The 20,492-nt window shown below is 57.9% G+C and overlaps 1 protein-coding gene across 1 annotated transcript; it reads right to left on the bottom strand.

Annotated features, from left to right (window-relative positions):
- Nucleotides 1-3,931: 3,931 nt before the first annotated feature.
- On the bottom strand, nt 3,932-13,444 carry ABCG4 (ATP binding cassette subfamily G member 4). Its single transcript, XM_054395634.1, has 14 exons — nt 13,216-13,444; nt 10,267-10,384; nt 9,950-10,082; nt 9,683-9,733; nt 8,831-8,976; nt 8,362-8,485; nt 8,009-8,123; nt 7,594-7,733; nt 7,205-7,303; nt 5,937-6,105; nt 4,894-4,994; nt 4,556-4,714; nt 4,271-4,389; nt 3,932-4,157 (listed from the first exon to the last, which is right to left on the bottom strand). The coding sequence occupies exons 1-14, from the start codon at nt 13,442-13,444 to the stop codon at nt 3,932-3,934; spliced, it is 1,929 nt and encodes a 642-aa protein (XP_054251609.1).
- Nucleotides 13,445-20,492: the final 7,048 nt, after the last annotated feature.

Raw genomic sequence — 20,492 nt, 5'->3', positions numbered from 1 at the left:
GTGTAGCACAGCCTGGAGAGCCAGGAGGGCCCTGCCAGCAGCCCTGTGCTCCCCACAAAGTGCAGGGGATCACCTCCACTCTGCCTGGTTCCTGCCAGGCTGCAGGGCAGTGGTGCCCTGGCCCTGCTTTGCAGCCTTCTCCAGTAAGGCAGAAAGACCCAGACAGAGAAATGCCACCCACATGTGGCTACCATAGCAGCAAGCAGACTGCTTCAGCCTTTGGCAAACAGTCCCATGAGAAAAAAAGAGCTCACCTTTGATCATCTGGAAGCCTGGGTTTCCTCAGCTGCACCTCTCTGCCCTCTGTCACATATGCACCCCATTGTATGACCTGCTCTGCACACAGACATGGCAAAGGCTGGACAGCCACGAGGTCCAGCAGGGTAGGGACACACACAGAGCCCAGGCAGCCACAGGAGCTGCCACACCGGGAACTCCCATGGCAGAGGGAAAGGACAAATGGTATCCATACACCACTGATTTATTGCCTGATTTGAGAGAGGGGTGAAACCCTGCAAGGAACCTCATCCCCTCTCCCTGTTCTAGCCCAGTCTGCTTTCCAACAAACTCTAGCACCAGCTGGGTGATGATGCATTTGCTCTTGTGCATGTGACAAAGGTGGCCTGGCTGTACTAGGAGAGAGGGCATCCCCCTGCCTGCATTTACTGCATGTGTGAGGGCAGAGGCAGTACCTGACATGGCCATGCCTGTGGGCTGAAGGAGCCAGGCTCAGAGGCTAAAGCAGTTCTAGATAGATTGAGGTTCAAATGTTGCCTCCAGGGAGCTGGAGCCACAGCCTGAACCACATCTACATCCAAAGTGCATGACAAGGGAAGGCAGGGGGCAGGAGGAGAGAGGAGGCATGGAGGAAGAAACCTGCTCTGCTCCATCACACTCCTCATGATTATCCAGACGCATTCCCTGGTGGGGTTCCTGCAGCCAGAAGCACTCACAGTCCCCACTCCCCAGCGTCCTTGCACAGCACAAGGACACAGCCATCCTTCATATGCAGGGCTTGCCCTGCTCCTCTACCCCACAGTGGCCACATACCTGCCCAGCTGAGGCTCTGCAACCTGCACAGTCACCAGCACAGGAGGCCTGGGCTGTGCTGAGCTGTGCTGGAGATTCTGGAGGTGCTGCCAACTGCCCCATCCCAGACAGGTTGGTCCAAGCAGCCAGCTGTGGAGCTACCTGCCCTGGCAGTCTCCCTCTGGCCAAGCTGAGCTCGGACAGCCTGTCCCATGGAGTTTCTCTGCAAGCAGGAGAGGCTGGCCAGCAAAAGCTGCTCTTGCAGCATCCCAGTGCAGGGGCACATGGGCAGTGGCAGTCACTGGTGCCTCCTAGTAGCTCTCTCTACTCCACACATGAATCATTGCCAGTCTGTCTCAGCCTGGTCCTTCTGGGAGTAGTAGAGGTGCTGGCTGTGATGGCACAGGGGTGCCCAGCAGGCACAGTTTGCTGGGTGCAGTCAGCAGCAGGACAGTGCTAGGGACTGAACTACCTCTGGTGTGCAGGAAGCAGGACCCACCACGAGAGCTCCTGCTGCCAGACTGGGCAGGAGGCAGAAGCTGTGCAAATCTGCACCACTGGTACCTCCTGCCACCTTGGCACCCATCCAGGGGATACTCTCAGCCCAGTAGTGTGCACACTGTGTTGGTCAAGGCTTAATTAGCCACAGCCCAAGGGCAGGACAGAAGTGGGGCATTGGCCCCACCATCCCCATGGACAATGACATGGAGAAGGGTGCCAGGGCACAGCTCCACCATCCCCCTGGGCCCCTACCTATCCATTCACCTTGTGACAGAACAGACATAGAGACCATTCCCCACCTGAACATGCAACATCATGCCCAGGAGACTGCAGCCCCTCCAAGCTGGCATGGTTCCATTGTAGGGCGTTGCACAGGGCTGGCAGTGAAGGAAGATCCAGGAGCAGAGGGGAATTTCATGAGGAACTGCAGTAAATCAGACAAAAGCCCTGGGGAAAACCCAGCATGAAGGGGCATCATGGTATGTCCTGCTTCCAGACCTTCTGTGAAGGAGAGTTCCACGACTACAATCCTCACAGCAATGCTGTCCAGGCAGGGGAAAACAGACCTTGCTTGGTGCCCAGCATCAGTGCTGCCATGTCTGCTGTCCTCCTGCAGGCCAGCCAGACCCTGCTGTGTGAAGTAGTCCCAACAGGAGCCAGTGAAAGCAAAGAACAGCCTGAAGGATTCTCTAAAACCTGGCATTTGCCTACAGTCCCCTGCTGCTCAGAGACTGCACTTGAGCCAGGGCCCAGCGTGCCAGGATGGAGCAGAGCTGCCTTCCCCATGTCCATGCTCACTAGAAAGCAGAGGGTTCCCATGTGCACAGCCCCATGGCACCAGCACAGCCACAGGGGCAGCCTGTGCAGTGGAGCTAAGCAGTGTCCTGTTCCCTGCACAGCAGCGTGTGTCGATGCCCCACCAGCTCTGGTCTCAGCTCTGCTCCTTTGGAAAGCCAGCAAGGTCCTGAAATGCCTTTCCTCTGCAAGGGCTGTGGAGAGGCAGGTGACTTTGGAGGAGCCACCAGAAAGATTTGCCAAAAGGGACCTTTTCTTGATAGCAGCCACGAAGCGCAGAGCCTTTCCCAGTGTTAGGGTCACCCAACACCAACAAATCACTCCAAGACCTCACCTGCTTTCCAGTTCTGGCACTGCTGGGACCCCCTTCTGCCCAGGGACATTTTCAGTGTGACAAGGCTGGGTATCCCCAAGGCTGGCATCCCCTCCTTGCACAGCTGCTGAGTGAGGCTTGTCCTCCCTGTTCTGCTGAGACAGCCACAGTCATGCCAGGGGAAGAAGGGTGAGGAGCAAGATGTCACAAGGAAAAGGCTCAGGGCCAGCTCTTCTCATGCAGTGGAGGCTCCAGAGATGGAATTGCTGAGCCCAGCTCTGGTTTTCAGCAGCCTGGCAGAGTATGGGAACCTAAACCCTGCTCAGTGCAGCACTTGAAGGCACCAGTCACTTCACTCCATGCAGGCTGGTTTTTATCCTCTTGGCTTAGACCCCAAGGACAACAGGGACTGAACACCAGGCTCCCTGAGGTCTGAGAGTCCTGTCCCATTCCCACAGACACTGCCCACATCCCCAGGTTTGAAGATCCCATCTCTGAGGGTGGCATCCAAGATGAAGTCTGAGACAGACCCCCAAGTCCTTCTCTTCCTGCTGGCTCTTTCCCCTCTGTGCAGGCTGGGAAGCAGTAGGGTTTACAGGAAAAAACAAACAAACAAACAAACAAGCAAACCAAAACAAAAAAAAAAAAAAAGAAGGAAAAAGGGAAAAAAATGCAAAACTACAACAAAACAACAAAAAACCCAACCCTACCCCAACAGAAAAAAAGGATGCAGCAATTTCTGTGCCTGTTGCTGCAACAGGAAACACAACAGCCTTGTGCAACTTAGCCTATTGCATCTCTGGGCTCTTCCAACACTGAGACTCATGCTGCTGGCCAGGGAGAGCAAAGGGCAGGTGAGCTGCATCCATCTTCTGTCAGTGTCTCCTTATGGCTTCCTCCCCAGGCTCAGGCAGCCCCAGGGTGCTGCTCCCCCTCCTGCCCCGAGCAGCCAGCTCCTCTCAGCCTTGCTCAGCAGACAGCCACCTCCATGGGACCATCCCCAGTGTCTGGCAGAGAAGGGCAGCACTGGGCATGAGTGACAAAAGGGGACCAAAGCTCCATGAGGTTTGGCAGTCCTGTGCCAGGGATGTACACGCCAGGGCTGTACAAAACTTTTGCAATGAAGAGTGTGTGGAAAGGTTAAAACAGTTCCGAGATGTCTTGAAACCCTTCTCGACTGAGTCAGGCCTGGCTGGCATCTACAGACACCTCCACTCTGGTCCATGACCTGCTAGGAGCACTTTGTCCACCTGCAGAACCTCTCTCACAGCAGGCCAGGGCCCCAGGGCCCCTTTATCTCTCTGATTTGACTTTGTACCTGAGGACCAGGTAAGCCAGGAGCCGCAGGATGACAAAGAAGATGCCCAGGATTAGGAAGTCCAGGTAGAGCTTAGCCTCCTCCACATCCAGCTCCTGCAGGATCTTTATGGGTTTTTGAAATGGGCAGAAGTCCTCGAGGCACTCCAGGTCCTCACGCTCCATGGCATAGATGGTGAGAATGACACCCTCGAAGCCATACCTAGGGCAGAGCACACCACAAGAATCATTTCATGCCCCAGGCTGCCCCATTCTCTCCCCAGCCCGTGGGAGTCCAGGGGACAGGAAGCTTCTGGCCAGAGTGTGAGATCCCACCTGACATAGGAGACATAAGAGCTCCACTGCAGGTAGGTGGGGATGGTCTTGAAGCTGACGAAGAAGCCCGAGAAGAGCAGGACAGGGATGGCAGTGACAGGTCCCACAAAGGTGGCCACCTGGGGAGCAGAGGCCACAGGGTGTCATGTCCCTGTCCACAGGCACACTGTGGCACTCACAGCCCTGCCTGTGGGAAACACTTCCCACCACCCCTCCTTGTCCTGGGACACCCTGCAGCTCTCCTTCCGTCTGCATGGAACAGGGGAAGCCAGGGCTCTGTCTGACCTGCAGGGAAGTGGAAGCAGCTCCGATGAGAAGCCCAAGGGACTGTGCCACCAGGGCTGTGGCAGTGGCCAGGGCAGAGAAGAGGAGGAAGCGTGTGGCCTCGGGTGGCTGGCCTGTCATCCAGTACACGATGCTGCAGTAGGCAATGGGGCAGATCACCTGGAGAGGGGCAGGCAAAGAGACCACTCTGCTGGACCCATGGCCATCCTTACCCCACAGACCCTTTCTGGGGCAAGGAGAACCACAGGGATGCATCAAAGACCAGCCCTGGGCACTGGGGGTAGCCAAGCAATTGGCTGTGCCAAGAGGGCCATGCTTTAGTCCAGCTGAAAGCTCACCTGGAAGGGCACATCTGCCATGGTCTTTGCCAGGTAATAGGCTTTCAGGCTGTACCAGTAGTTCAGGTGCTCTCTCAGGAACACTGTCATCTCCTGAGGGACTGCAAGGAAACAAGCAGCTAGCTGCCAGCAGTGCCCTGCTCTGGGCTGCTCCAGCTCCACCTCCCTCCTGCAGCTAGGATGCTGGCCCAGCACAGAGCACCAGGCAGCCTCCTGCCTGCCTGCACCACAAGCAGATGCTCAAATGTTCACCAAAAGTCAGCTTGGCTGGGGGGGAGTTTAGGCAAATTTTCTGAGGAAGTGAAAGAGAAGGGAAACAGCTAAAAATACAGCTTTGGAGAACAAGAGGAAAGGGCCTGAAGCTGTGCCAGGGCAGATTCAGGTTGGAGATAGGAAACATTTCTCTGCTGCAAGGGTGGTCAGGGATTGGAACAGGCTGCCCAGAAAGGTGGTGGAGTCCCCATCCCTGGAGGTGTTCAAGCAACCCGTGGCCATGGCACTTGGGGACATGGTTTGATGGCCATGGTGGTGTTAGGTTGATGGTTGGACTGGATGATCTCAGAGGGCTTTCCCAACCCAAACAATTCTGTGGTTCTATGATTTTTCTCAGAAACAAAACAATAGAAAAAAAAAAAATTCCAGCATTCTGCTTTGAGCCAGAAAGGAAATTCTAACATTTAAGTAAATGATAAAAAATTCTAACATCAAGCAAATGATAAAAGAAATCTAACAAGAATCAAATGATAAAAAAATTCTAACATTAAGGAAATGATTAACATTCCATCAGTAAATGATAAAATTTCTAACATTAAGTAAAAGATAAAAATTCTAACATTAAATAAAAGGCAAAACTGCAAGACACCCAAACAGGAGTTTCTCCCCCCTCTATTTTTGTTTGAACTTTTATCTTCTCCTCTCTTATCTCCTCTCCTTTGTTCAACTCCTCTTGCTCCACCACCCAGCAGACAGACTCCCAACACAGCTGGGAGCATTCTGCAAGGCTTGGGAGCAGCCAATGGGTTTCGGGGCCAGGAGCTGCTTACAGGTGAGGATGGTGGGCATCAGTGCAGCAAACATGAGGAAGAGCATGGAGAAGAAGAGGAAGCCAGTGTTGTTGAAGACTTTGCCTGCGTCGTTGCCGATGTGCAGGTAGAGCAGCCCGATCAGCACCCCGATGCAGATGTGCGACATGAACCGCAGGTGGGTCAGCACCTGGGGGCAGACAGGCGGTGCAGGGGCTCAGCAAGGCAGGGCTGCACCTCAGGGGCATCCCAAGGGAGCAGAGGGCAGCCTGCCTGCTCCTCAAGGGTGAGCCCCACTCATCCCAAGGGAGCAGAGGGCAGCCTGCCTGCTCCTCAAGGGTGAGCCCCACTCATCCCAAGGGAGCAGAGGGCAGCCTGCCTGCTCCTCAAGGGTGAGCCCCACTCATCCCAAGGGAGCAGAGGGCAGCCTGCCTGCTCCTCAAGGGTGAGCCCCACTCATCCCAAGGGAGCAGAAGGCAGCCTGCCTGCTCCTCAAGGGTGAGCCACACTCATCCCAAGGGAGCAGAGGGGAGCCTGCCTGCTCCTCAAGGGTGAGCCACACTCATCCCAAGGGAGCAGAGGGGAGCCTGCCTGCTCCTCAAGGGTGAGCCCCACTCATCCCAAGGGAGCAGAGGGCAGCCTGCCTGCTCCTCAAGGGTGAGCCACACTCATCCCAAGGGAGCAGAGGGGAGCCTGCCTGCTCCTCAAGGGTGAGCCACACTCATCCCAAGGGAGCAGAGGGCAGCCTGCCTGCTCCTCAAGGGTGAGCCACACTCATCCCAAGGGAGCAGAGGGGAGCCTGCCTGCTCCTCAAGGGTGAGCCCTACTCATCCCAAGGGAGCAGAGGGCAGCCTGCCTGCTCCTCAAGGGTGAGCCACACTCATCCCAAGGGAGCAGAGGGGAGCCTGCCTGCTCCTCAAGGGTGAGCCCTACTCATCCCAAGGGAGCAGAGGGCAGCCTGCCTGCTCCTCAAGGGTGAGCCCCACTCATCCCAAGGGAGCAGAGGGCAGCCTGCCTGCTCCTCAAGGGTGAGCCCTACTCATCCCAAGGGAGCAGAGGGCAGCCTGCCTGCTCCTCAAGGGTGAGCCCCACTCATCCCAAGGGAGCAGAGCGCAGCCTGCCTGCTCCTCAAATCTCAGCCCCACTCATCCCAAGGGAGCAGAGGGCAGCCTGCCTGCTCCTCAAGGCTGAGCCCCACTCCAGCCCCCACTCAAGTCCTGTCTCTGCCTGCCCCCAGTAACAGACAAGATCCCATCCCTCAGCCCTGGCCCAGCCTCCCCTGACCTCACCGTGTCCCTCAGGATGCAGATAAAGGTTCTCTTGAAGAGGATGCAAAACTGAGTTGAAGTGCTGGTGGCAAACGTGTGGCTCTCTATGTGGTCCACGTCCTGCAAGACCACAGGCAAGTCAGGGACACAGGGCAAGCTCACACCATGGGGACCCTCCTGGAACACCACCCAAGCACTTCCAGGGAGCTGTTTGTGACCACTCCTGGTGAGCACAGGCACTGCAAGCACAGAGCTGGTCCTTGAGACAAGCAGGGGTTGGCAGGACACCTCCATGCTGTGTCCAAGGGACAGTAAGCATCACAGGATAGCTGTGCAAGGTGTCCCTGGATGAGCACCCCGTTACCTGCTGCTCCCCATCACCACAGGAGGTTCCTCTTACTGCCACTCACCGTCACACAGTGTGCTGGGCACGAGGGGTCTGACTTGTCAGGGCTGCTCTTCTTCTCAGCCATGGTGCACATGCCATTCTGGACAGCACGGAACAGCATGGGGTTCAGGTCCCCATACTCTCCTGAGGCCACCTCAATAACTGTGGAGGAGGACAGGCACCCCTGAGAGGTGCTGAGCCAGCCCTTGCTCGGCCTGCCCAGACCAGGACCTTGTGGGGCACAGGGTGGGAGCCCAGCACAACCCTCACCCTGCAGTGCTGCCCAGCCAGCGCTCAACAAGAATGGTATGGCCAGCCCTGCTCCCTGGGTAGCCTGGGGGAATGCCAGGCAGCACCAAGGGCTTGGGAAATGGGTTTGGACCTTGCCACCCTCTGCTCCCCCCTACAGCTTCACCAGCTGGGGCAGAGGCACTCACTGAAGTCAGCAGGGTTGTGGTAAGTGGGGCAGTGGAGGCCCAGACCCTTCAGGTAGGGGATGAGGTTGGTGACGATGCCTTTGAAGATGCACTGGCCCTGGCTCAGGATGTACAGCTGCAAGAAAAGGGCAGAATATGGCAGATGCAGAGCAGCCAGGGTCACTGTCACCTGCTCCTACCCACATCCCTGCCCTAGGGTGGCACAGGGCACCCTTGCCAGACCCCAGCCACTGGGGCTGTGTCCCTGGCAAGCAGCAGGTCAAATGCCTGCAGCTCTTGGCCTCCCTCCTGGGTCTTGAGACCAGAGGGACCCAGCAGCCCTGAAGAATTCTGTGTCCCAGCCTAGCCCAAACCTTGTCGAACATCTCGAAGAGCTTGGCGCTGGGCTGGTGGATGGTGCAGATGATGGTGCGCCCACCCTGAGCCAGGGACCGCATCAGGGACACCACCTGGAAGCAGGAGGCACTGTCCAGACCGCTGTGACCACACAGGATGGGGTAGAGGAGAAAGAAGACAGCAGAGAAAGAAAGGGAGAATTGAGAGGGAAAGAAGCACATCCTAAGGATGCCCCCTCCACGTGCCTCCCTTTGTGGGCACCCTCCTGTCAGATCAATAGAAAAGAGCAGCCCCGAGCCCTGCCATGTCCCAAGCCCTGCCATGCCCCAAGCCCTCCTGGAGCCATGGTGGGGCACAGTCACATCCCACCCTCAGGTCTCTCAGCCCTGCTGTGCTCCAGAGGGTTCCACCCACCCTGATGTCCCCCAGCAGGGGAAGCCCAGCTGGGCAGGCAGTGCTGAGGAGCCCTGGCCCCTGTGGTCTCACCTGGTGGGCTCATCAAAGAACATGACTGGAGGGTTGTTGACCAGCTCCAGGGCGATGGCCAGGCGCTTGCGCTGCCCCCCCGACAGCGAGCTGGTTCGGGTGTAGGAGCACTCCAGCAGCCCCAAGGCTGTGAGGATCTCGTTCACCTGCAACACATGGGCTCACCATGGGCTCCCAGGGACCCTCATCCCATCCCTGCCATCTCTCTTCAGACCTCCATCACTGGAAGTCATAGAATCATGAAGGTTGGAAAAGACTTCCAAGATCATCGAGTCCAACTGTTCCCCTAAACCACATCTGCCAGCACCACATCTGCAATGTTGAACAGTTCCAGTGATGGGCACTCCACCACTTTGCTGGGCAGCCTGTTTCAGGGCTTAACCACTCTTTCAGAGCAGAAATTGTTCCTAATGGCCAATCTAAACATCCCCTGGCACAATTTGAGCCCATTTCCTCTCATCCTGTCACTTGTTGCTTGGGAGAAGAGACTGGCCCCCACCTGGCTCCAACCTCCTTTCAGAGAGTTTTAGAGAGTGAGGTCTCCCCCACATCTCCTTTATTTCCAGGCTGAACAATCTCAGTTCCCTCAGCTGCTCCTCAAAAGACTTATGCTCTAGACCCTTTACCAGTTTTGTTGCCCTTCTTTGGAAGTGCTCCAGCACCTCCAGGTACACTGAAGTTCAGTAGTACTCTCTGGTGGGACCTAATAAACATATTCTAATATAAGAAAATTCTGCTAAATGCATATTAAGTCCCTCAGCATCCCCCAGTGTCCTCAAGGCCCTTCCTTCTCTACCATCCCCATCTTGAGGAGAGATGAGGGGGCCTGGGTCCACCTTCATCTGCACTTACCAGCTCCTTCTTCACCTCCTGCTTCTCACTCAGTTTCAGGTTAGCAGAGACCTGCAGAGAGAGGATGTGCAGGGAGACAGAGCTGTCAGATGTAGGGACCAGAATCAGCTGCACCGTGGCCCTGTCCTTGCCCAGCCCGGGGATGAAGGGAGCAAGAGCAGCAGGATTTTTGTCCCCGTGTCCCAGAGCCCTTGGAAATGCCTGATGTCAGTGTGGGCTCAGTGCCCAACAGAGCCCAGCAGGCTGCCTGGTGTCTGCATTGCTCACCATCATGGCCTCCAGCACGGTGAGGTGAGGCAGGAGCATGTCATCTTGCATGATGTAGCACGACATCTTCCGGAAGGTGCGCAGGTCCCGCGGCCGGCCGTTCACCAGGATCTGCCCCTTCATCCCAGTCTCCCTGCAGGAAACAGGTGTTGGGGAGGGGGAATGTGGCACAGGGACCCCAGCCCTGCACCCTCAGCCCTGCTGGCTTCCCCTTAGCCTCACCTGTGGCCAGCACGAAACAGCTGTTGGGGGAGGAAGGTAGCACAGGGACCCTAGCCCTGCCCCCCCTAGCCCTGCTGGCTTCCTCTTAGCCTCACCTGTAGCCAGCCAGGATGTTCATCAGTGTGGACTTCCCAGCCCCTGAGGGCCCCATGATGCCAATGAGCTCTCGCTGGCAGAACTTCCCTGACAAGCATTTGAGCAGAGTCTTGTACCCTGGAGGGAGAGAACAGCACAGGTTTGGCTTTCCAAAGCTGCAGCACTGGGACTGGAGCACTGCCCTAGGAGGAGAGGCTGAGAGCCCTGGGGCTTTTTAGTCTGGAGAAGAGAAAAGTGAAAGGGCATTTAATAAATGTTTATAAATATCTGAGGGCTAGGGGTCAAGAGGGAGGGGACAGGGACAGGCTCTGCTCAGCTGCACCCTGGGATAGGACAAGGGGCAATGGATGGAAACTCCAGCACAGGAGGTTTCACCTCAGCATGAGGAGGAACTTCTTGACTGTGAGGGTCACAGAGCCCTGGAGCAGACTGCCCAGAGAGGTTGTGGAGTCCTCTTCTCTGGAGACTTTCCAGCCCCATCTGGATGTGTTCCTGTGTGACCTGTGCTGGATTCTATGGCCCTGCTCTGGCAGGGGGGTTGGACTGGATGATGTCCATAGGACCCTTCCAACCCCTAACATCCTGTGAGCACTACAGGGACTGTGATGCCATCCCAGCACCTAGGGGCCCTTGGGACCTCCATGCATTGCACCAGGGGCTGCATGCACTTGGAAACTGTCTCCAGGCATGCCCAGGGCTGTAGCCACAGCACCTGTCAGTTCCAGCATGAGCCCTGACCCTGGTCTTTGGCTGACCCCACTGATTTCCAGTGCCAAAGATGCACATGCCCTAGATGAGATCAAAAAACCAGGGAAATCCCTGGATTAGGGCATGTAGGAAGATTACCAGGCTGTAACATTAGCCCTGGGCACACTGTCAGATCCTGATCCTTAGGGACAGTGGAGAGGAGCTGCAGGAAACAGGGCAGCATGGGCAGGCAGAGTCCTCAGGCCTGCTGGATGCCCTGTGGTTGCCTTCATTGGCATTCAAGTTGTGGCACTCGCAGCAGCCACTGCTAATCAGACCTGGAATTATCTCTGCTTTAAAGGCAGCTGATTAGCATTTTCTGGCAGAAGGAATACAGTGTGTTGGGAGTAGGGAACAGGTACAGCCTCAGGCTCTCAGGAGCTGCCCCCAAAACACAGCCCTGGCAAGAGAGCAACAGTTTACAGGATTCACAGATTGCATCGGGTGGGAAGGGACCCTCAAAGGGCATCTTGTCCAACCCTCCTGCAGGCAGCAGGGAGACCTCCAACTAGAGCAGGCTGCACAGGGACACATCGAAGCTGATCTTGAATGTCTCCAGGGATGGGGCCTCAACCACAGCCCTGGGCAACCTGTTCACCACTCTCATTGTTCAGAAGTTCCTGCTGATGCCCAACCTGAATCTACTCTGCTCCAGTTATGGTCCCTGCGTTAGGACCCTGCTTGAACCACAGCCAAATCTGAGCATCTCCTTGCTGGAAATATGCCCTCCCCCTATCCCTGCCTTGTGCCCCGTGGTGGCAGCTGGTGTTGGGTGAGACCAACACATTCATATCCAACTCACAGACTGGGGCAAGCCTCAGAGCAGGTGACAATCCTGATACCACCGGAGGCAGGCAGGCAGGCAGGCAGCCCCTCTGGCTTGTCCCTCCCCAGGACAGGGCATCCAGCACCGCAGCCTCCCACTTCCTCCTCCGCATCCCTCGGCGGCAGGCATCCCGCAGTCGGGAGCGAGCGCAGGGGAGGGCTGGGAGGGCAGGGGGCTGAGCATGACGACAGCGGAGCAGGGGCTGCCCAGAAGCCTTCCTCCCCGCATCCCGGCACCGCGCACATGGCTCCCGCACCGCGCATGCTGCTCACGTCGGCGCCTCTGCAGCCTGCGCAGCGGTTACCGGCGGTCATTGACTGCCAGTAACCTCCTGCCTCGGCACCGCTCGCTCCTGGGGGCTGGCACCAAAGGCGCCGGCAGCTCCCTGCCAGCTCCTCCACCTGTGCCCGGCCTGCGGGACAGAAGAGTCCTTCTCACTGCCACCCCGGGATCCCAGCACCCCTTGGCGTATTTCTGTCCAGTCCAGCTGCCCAAGCCTTTTCCTCTCCTCTGCAGAGTACAAGCCCATGGGCAAGCAGCTGGGTGCCCAGGATGCCTGGCTGCTGAGGAAGCATCCCAGATAAACAGGCAAACCTCATGTGAAGTCTCCTTCTCTGGAGACTTTCAAGCCCCATCTGGATGTGTTCCTGTGTGACCTGTGCTGGATTCTATGGTCCTGCTCTGCCAGGGGAGTTGGACTGGATGATCTCCGGAGTTCCCTTCCAACCCCTAACATCCTGGGATCCTGTGATCCCTGGGGATGTTGGGGCTGATCCCACTGTCTTTCAATGCCTCAGTTTCCCTAGCTGCAGAGCCTGGCTGGGGACAGGGACACAGGTCTCACCTGGCACTCCGGGCTGGCAGGGCACCCTGCTGAGCAGCCCTGTATCCTCAGTCTCCATACCCCAAGTCTCTGCTCATCCCTGCCTGCCTTCAGCTTCTGCAGATCCGCTCCCCTTCCATCTCATGGGGCTGCCTGATTACCATCCCAGTAATTGAGAAAGCTAATTAAAGCAGACTACCACCCACCAGCCACCATCTGCCTCCCCTCTTCCCTCCCTGAGCTCCTGGCCAGAGTCACACACAGGAAAGGGGATCATGGCCTCGGCTGCACAGGGAGAGGAAATCCCCTGCAAACCACATGCATTCTCCTTGCCAGGCTCTGAGCTGCAACACCTCTTTGGGGATTTTGCTGTCAGCACATCACATCCCAAACAACAGTGCTGGGAAAACTTATCCACCTTGGCTGCCCCTGAACCAGGAAATCTGCCCAGCCTCCCCCATGCAGCCCTGGACAGAGGCACACAAAAATGGAGAGGGGTCCAATAGCCCTCCCAGAGCCCTCCCCTGCCCTTCCCCAGCTGGCAGCTCCTACCTCTCTTCCTCCACCAGGAACCTTCACGCACAGAGTAGGACAGGTCAATGAACTCAATGTTGACAGCCGAGCGCTTTGGGAGGTGGGAAAACCTCTGAGCCTCTGTGATGTGGTTCTCCACCTTCTTCAAGTGGGTGGTGAGGAGTGGGGCATCTGGAGGGCTGGTGTGGCACACTGTGTCCTCCAGGGCAATGGAGACACAGGCAGGGTCCATGCCCTTCTCTGCCATCCTGCTGCTCTGTGGGAGACGCACAGAGATCAACTCTCAGTGGGCCAGAGACTGCAGGAACCAGGGATCAGCCCACAGCAGGTCCTCTCACACTCTTTCCTGCTGACTTCAGGCCTCACTGCCCCACTCTGCCTTGTGACAGCCTGCTTAGCTGTGGTCTGGATGGAAGGAGGGACCTGGCCAGTGCAGTCAAACCTGCACCAAAGGACTTATGGCAAGGAGCAGCTGCTCAGCTCAACAGTCAATAATTGATGCAACCTCCTGCAGCTGGGTCTGGCTCTGGCAGCAGAGCTGGAAAGCTCTTCAGCTCCCTGAGCTCCACGGCTGCTGGCCTCCCTGCCCTGCTCCTCTCTGCCATAGTCAGTGCAGGGGGGGAAAGCTGATCTGTCCTGAACTGTGAACTACCCCTGCTGTCCTGGCCAGGGCTCGGGGGACACACGTTTGGGGTCCCAAGCACGCAGATGCTCTTGCTAGTTGCTCAGACACAGCTATGCCTCACCCAGGCTTCTGGGGCAGAGCTGCCTCAGCCAGATTACATCCCTCAGCTGGTGCCTGGGGTCCCCCTGAGCTTGCTGGGATTTTCTTCATAGAACAGGGAGGTGGCCCTGCTGTTTCCAGTCCTTCTCTACCTTCCTTGGCTGATTTTACCTTTTTACCTTTTCTCAAGGCAGTACAGCCTCAGAGACCAGGCCAGTATCTACCCGGGGCCATTGCATGATGCTAAGGGACACCCCTGCCCAAATGCTCTCCTGCTGGGCAGCATATTCTGACTGCAGCCCTTCCCACAGTCATCTGCAGCACAACCAAGCTCCCTGCATCTCTGCTTGGCTTGATGACTCTTGCAGCGCTGGGTGTGGAGCACACGAACCCCAGGTCCCATTGTGGCACCAAAGACTCTTTGGGGGAGCTGGGGATCCCCATACTGGCTGAAGGAGTCCGAGCTGTTCCTGAGCAGGCTGGGCCCATCACCCATCTCTGCTCCGGGGCTGGGACGGCAATGTTTGCTAACCTACATTTTGCAGCTCCTCATCACCGCTGCAGTGCTCACACAATCCCCTGGCCTTGCCAGGAGCTGCGCCGACATCTTCCCAGCCTTCTCCCCGCTGCAGACAGATCCTTCCAGGGCTTGGAGAAAGCCGGCCCCAGCCCTTCGGAAGAAGAGGTGGCAACGATGGCAGCACCCAGACCCCTGTCTCGGACCCTCGCTTAGCACGGCGGCTACGACCGTGGCACGCAGCCCCAAGGGGGCTCGGGGGGCAGCAGGCACAGAGCGCCCTCGGGCTCACCTTGACTCCTGGGCTGAGCGTTACGAGCAGAGCTAAACCCCGCAAGCCGCTCTGCGCGGCTTAGCCCAGCCCCGAGGCGAGGGGCAGGCAGCTTTGTGCAGGATGCTCTTGCTCGATCCCTGGCTCCCCACTGCCCCCGCAGCCTGCCCGGCCCGGGGATGGGGCTCCTCCCGGGGCCGGGGCTCCTCCGGGCTGGCTCTCCCCGCAGATTCTCTCACCTGGGAAGCTGCGGGCGCGGCGCCTCCTCTCTCCCCGCAGGCAGCGCCCTCCGTTCTCTGCCTTCTCCTCCCGCAGACAAAGGGGCGATGCCCGCGGCGGGGGCTGCGGGACGCTGCCAGGCAGGGAGCGGCTCGGTTGCAGCCTGCCCGGTCCTCAGCGCCAGGCCCCGGGCTGGGCGCTGTCCCCGCGGGTGGTCCCCAGTCGGGGTCTCCTCCCCATCCCTCCGCAGGGCTGGGCTAGGCAGCGGGCTGGGCTGGTAGAGCGGCGGGTGGGCAGGGCGGCAGGGCAGCTTTCCGACCCCAGCCCAGCGATGGTTGTCAGCCCCTTCGGTCCGGCTGCTCGGCGGTGCCCCTCTCCGCCAGCTTTGTCGCCGCCGCCGCTGCTGCTGCTGCCGGTCGGGGCGGCAGGACGGGCTGCCCAGCCAGGCAGCAGTGCCAGGCAGCAAAAAATCCTCTTAAAGGGCCCGGCCCTATTTCCTCTCCCCGCAAACCAGCTGGCCCTCAGCATCCCCAGCACACAAGCCTGGTGTTTGCCAGCCCAAACTCCACAACCCCCGGCACCATTGGCTGTTCCTGTTCACGGATGGGGCAGAGCCTTCTGCAGCTCACTGCTTGCAGCCTCAGCCCCAAACTCCATGAGCTCAGCATCCCTTAAGACTGCTCCTGCATGAGACACTGCTGCCCCACTCAGCCCTGCACTGATCCGGGACTGGGGCTGCACCACCATGCAGACACCCCAGTGTGGGCACAGCTGGGTGAAAAGAAAGCACTGCCTGGGAAGCCTACAGCAGGCATCAGGAGCCAGAGCTGGTGGGGTTACAGCTGTCTGCAAAGTGCTCTGACAGAAGGGTGCTTCCCTAGGGCTTTACCCCAAGCACACCCCGCTGCAGCTCATCGTGCAGGACCTGCCCTCCTCCCACACCTCCACTTCCCCTGCAGCACCGTGCCTGGCTCCATCCTTGCTGTTACTCACACCTCTCACCCACCCCAGCATTTAGCCATGAAAGACATATGGAAATGAATGGCACTGACAAAAGTATTAATTAAAGAACCAGCTCTTGAGCCAAGGAAAGTTTTCCCTTCCTACAGTCAGATTTGGGCTCAGACAGAGCTTAGTGCAGTGATTTGGCTCCTTGGCAGTGCAGGAACCAGCCCACAGGATGGGCAGGAGGAAGGCATCAGGAGGTAGTCATGGAGTCAAGTCTGCGTGGAGGTCTCAAGTCATGTCCTCATGAAGGAAAAGGCACTCTGGATCCATCCAGTTTGGGCTCTGAGCTCATTGGGCTGACTCCCAGCTCCAGGGCTCTCATCATTAACAGGACTCAGTCCAAACCTTCCCTGCCCAGGGCAATGCAGAGCTGCTTCCCTGCAGGTGGGCAACAAGCAGGGCCTGGTAGTGAACCCCCTTGCTGCTAAGGCCCTTTCCTTCTCAACTGCTCAAGCCTGGGTCAGGAGCTCCTGAGACCAGCAGATACTGCAGCCTCCTGCTGCAGACTCATTTCAAGGTAGAAGTCCAGCAGAGATGGTAGTCCAGTGGCCAGAAGGGCTTGGTGGGCAGTCCCATGGGCACATTCAGCACCCATCTGGTCCCCATCAGAACCTTCCTACCATAGCTGTGTCCCCAGGGTAGCTCACATGTTCAGGACAGTACCAGGGCAGAGGGAGGCTGTCCTGCCTCTGTTAGGTATGTCCAGGGCTCCAGGGACAGAGCAGGCAGCTGAATGTCTTTCATAACTGAACAACCTGTGCAATTTCCTGTAAAGATATTTTTAATTACCCATGGTGGTGCTGCTGGTCCTCCAGCGCCCCTGCTAATCCCAGCACACATGCTGCAGACAACCTTCTCCTTCCCTGAGGGAATAAAAACTCCAATTTTTCCATTGCTGCTTCAGAGGAAGCCAGGGCAGTGCCCAGGGAGCACAAAGGGAGAAAAAAGAGCTTAGGAAAGGGAGTCTGGTCAGAAACTCCCTCCTGTAAGGTGGCATAGCATGGGGTTGCAGCAGTGTCTGTGATGGCTGCTCCTGCCAAGGGCCACATGCACAGGCCAACAGGTCCCAGGGAGGCTGTAGGGCAGTTTGTCCCACTGGAACCCTTGATTGAAGCAGTTTGTCCCACTGGAACCCTGGGTTCCTCAGCAATAGGTGGTGCAGCCCTGGCCAGGCTGCTCTGCCCTTAGAGCTCTGCCCACTCAAACTTTGCTTGATGGCTGCAACAAGCACTGAGGGCAGCTGTACCACTCAGCACAGAGCCTGGCCCAAGTGCAGGAAATACCTGGCGGGGAGAAACCACAACCTGCAGCACAGATGGAACAGACACTCCCCAAAAAGGGATATGAGTCTCCTCTAGGAAGCAGCCAAGCAAGCAGAGGTTAAGACAGCAATGTCCCCAAGCCCAGCTGCAGGAAACGGGCAGATCCCCAGTGCCTGCTGTTCACAGAGCATACCCTTCGAGAGTCAGAGGTTGGGGCCAAGCAGGAGAGTGAGGGAGCCCAGAACACCTTTCCCTGATGACAGCCTTGGGATGGATGGAGCTTCTGAAAGCAGCACAGCAATGGAGCCAGGTGGTGAAAGGAAGCAGACATCCAGGGTGGGAGCACTGCTCTGCATGGGGCCAGCAGCTGCAATCCCAGATCACCTACCTCTAGATGGAGGAAGCTGCGAGGAGAGCAAGAGCAGCAGATCTTGAAGTGTTTGGCAGCCCTCAGTGCCAGCCACAAGACACTGAGGGAGGCCCTTCCTGAAGGTGGGCAGCTGCTGGTGGTACTCACCACACGGCACGTGGCAGTCACACTCGCAGACGTCGCAGCGGAGGAACCAGCGCACCCAGCCCGTCTGCTTGGTGACACAGGCTGAGATCTTGATGCAGCCATGCTTGAGGGTGTCTCCCAGGTAGGCCTGGGTGCTGCAAGATGAAGAGCAGCTCCCAGCAATGTCCCACTCGCTGATCTCGATCCGACCTTGCAGGCAGATCCCTGCAAGAGCAGGCCCAGAGCACCTCACTGGGTGCCCACCTGCCCATGGCAGTCTAGGGGGAAAGGAGGATCAGAGACCTGCCTGCAGCCCTCCCACCTGCTTCCCATGCAGGCAGGGGGTCTCCTGGGTACTCACGGAGGCAGGAGGGCTTGGGGGTCCAGTGGCCATTGGACTGGCAGGCGCTGGCAGGGTCCCCCAGCAGCAGGAAGCCAGGCCGGCAGCTGTAGCGCACCACGGAGCCGACCCACCAGTCATTGCCGTGCACCACGGAGTTGAAGTCTGCTTCTGGGCGCCCACAGTTCACTGGGGACAGGGAGGTTCCTGTCAGCAGCGTGGGCTAGCACCCTGTGCAGCCTGCTTGGCAGAAACCAGTCCAGGAGGATGCACCCAGACAAGGTTGTGGGTCCTGGGTGAGGACCTGGGTGCTGGGCAGGATCCATGGGTGCCCTGGGCTGTGTCCTGTCACAGCCCGAGGATGAGCTGCTGGAGACACTCCACACAGATGTGTGTTGCACAAAACCTGCCCTCCCCAAGCCCTGCAGCCACCCCCAGGGTCCCACCAGTGTCCCCTCTCTGGCTGTACCTCTGCAGAAGGACTTATAGCCCAGCCAGCAGCAGCTGCCATTCCCACACTGGCTCCTCTTCAGCTCCTTGTGCTTCCCTGTGCAGCCTCCCAAGCAGATGGGTGCTGTGCCAGACCAGTAGGTATCCAGGTCTCCTGGTGCCACAAAGAGCAAGGAAGAGCAGGACTGGACTACCATGGACTATGGACTACCTTTCCTGCCAGCTCCCCAGCCCTCAGAGCCCCCTAGAGAGGTGGTGGAAGCCCAGCAAAGGCTCACCTCAGCCCACCCCAATCCCTGCTGTGCTGCTCCCAGCAATTCTGCAAACCAGCTCCAGATTTCTCTATGCCAAGGCTTGGCAGAGGGACGTGACCAAGGCCTTGCTCCCTGCTGGGGAAGACCTGTGTGGCCAGGTGGCAGCAGCTTTCTGGCACCCTCTTGCCCCAGACACCCCGTTACCTTCTGGGTCCTTGCAGGAGACCAGCATGGCAAGGAAGAGGTGGCCCAGTCCCACAGCACACACCATCCTCCTCCCCTTGCCCCTCAAATCAAAGGCCTCCTCTCTGCTGGCCTAGGAGAAAGTGAACTTGATTTCCATACACAGAGGACAGGGGATGCTGTAGCACACAGGGGGAAGGGAGGAGACATTCCCTTTAATTCCAATCCTCTCCCCAGCAGATAATCTCTGGCAGATTACCCTCCCTGGACCCAGCGTTTAAAGGGACAACTCCTCCCAGCCACTGCTCCAAACACCTCACACTCAGGCTGGGCAGGAGCACCAGAGGCCAGGATGATGCAGGGGCAAGCATGGCTTTGGCCTGAGGCCTGCATGCTGGAAAGCAGGCAAGGCTGGAAGTGCTGTGAATGCAAAGCTGGCAGGAGGCCCTTCTCTTGAAGGTATCCTTGGCCCAGCTCTGCCAAGCACCAGGGAGCAAGAGCCAGACAGGAAGGCTGGGTAAGGCCTGACCACATCAAGTGCCAGCAGCCCAGGGATGCTCTCCCCAGAGTCAGCAGCCCCAGGAAACCTTCCCACACAGCTCTGCCCCCTTCATCCCTGCTCCCTACCCACCCCCTGTGATGGCAACTGCAGGGCACACTGCCCTCACCCCCAGGGCACAGGCCTAAGGGGCTGCTCTCATCACCCCACCCCAAGGGCACAGCCACGACTCCCACCCACCGTGTTTGTAATCAGAAAGCAAGCAGACGACCAAGGGTTGAGTATTTCCTCCATCAACACAGAATTGCAACTGCAGAGAAAGGAAGCAATGGAAAAAAATCCAGTGTCCAGCCCAGGACACTTCCCTGCCCCCATCTGTGCACATCACCTCCACACACGGGGCAGTGAGAGCCTGAGTCTCACTCCAGGGACACCATCTTCTCACTGTCCTCATCCAAATCCCTCTCCAAAGGGCAAGCTGGCTCTGCTCACCAGCCCAGGCTGCTCTCTATGCTCAAACAATGACATTGCAGGGAGCTGACATTCACACCCTGAAGGAAGCAGCAGGGAAAGAGTGCCAGAGCTCAGCCTGACCTGCCAGTGCCACCTCTGGAGATGTGGAGCAGCACTCTCCAAGGCACTCACCAGCTGGACATAGCAAGAGATCCTGGCAGCCCCTTGGGTGCCCACCTCCCACCCTGCAGGCCCTAAGCAAATTGGTTTCACCCTCCCACCACAACACAGCACAGCTGGCAGGGATGGGGCTGAAAAAGACAGCACAGCAGCTGGCCTGGCAGTCTGACTTTTATTTGCTTGACCAAAGTACACTTTGCCCAACCAGGAGGCCAAACCCCAATGTGGGGAGGAAACTCAGTGAAGGACAAAAGCAGCAGGAAGCTCCCAGTCCCCCAGTGCTGCAGGGCAACAGCAGCCTGCAAAGGACAGCACCTCCAGCCCCCTCCATCAGTGCAGTGCCATGGCATCAGTAGTGCAAACCCCCCCAACAGCACCACCAAAGATGATGCTCAGGCAAGTGCTAATGCAGGCAGAAATAGAGAGAGGAACAGACCTG

Source organism: Indicator indicator, chromosome 34 (assembly GCF_027791375.1).
Source record: "Indicator indicator isolate 239-I01 chromosome 34, UM_Iind_1.1, whole genome shotgun sequence".
Taxonomy (NCBI): domain Eukaryota; kingdom Metazoa; phylum Chordata; class Aves; order Piciformes; family Indicatoridae; genus Indicator; species Indicator indicator.
Note: the sequence above shows the minus strand (reverse complement) of the source record. Positions and strands in the feature narration are given on the sequence as shown.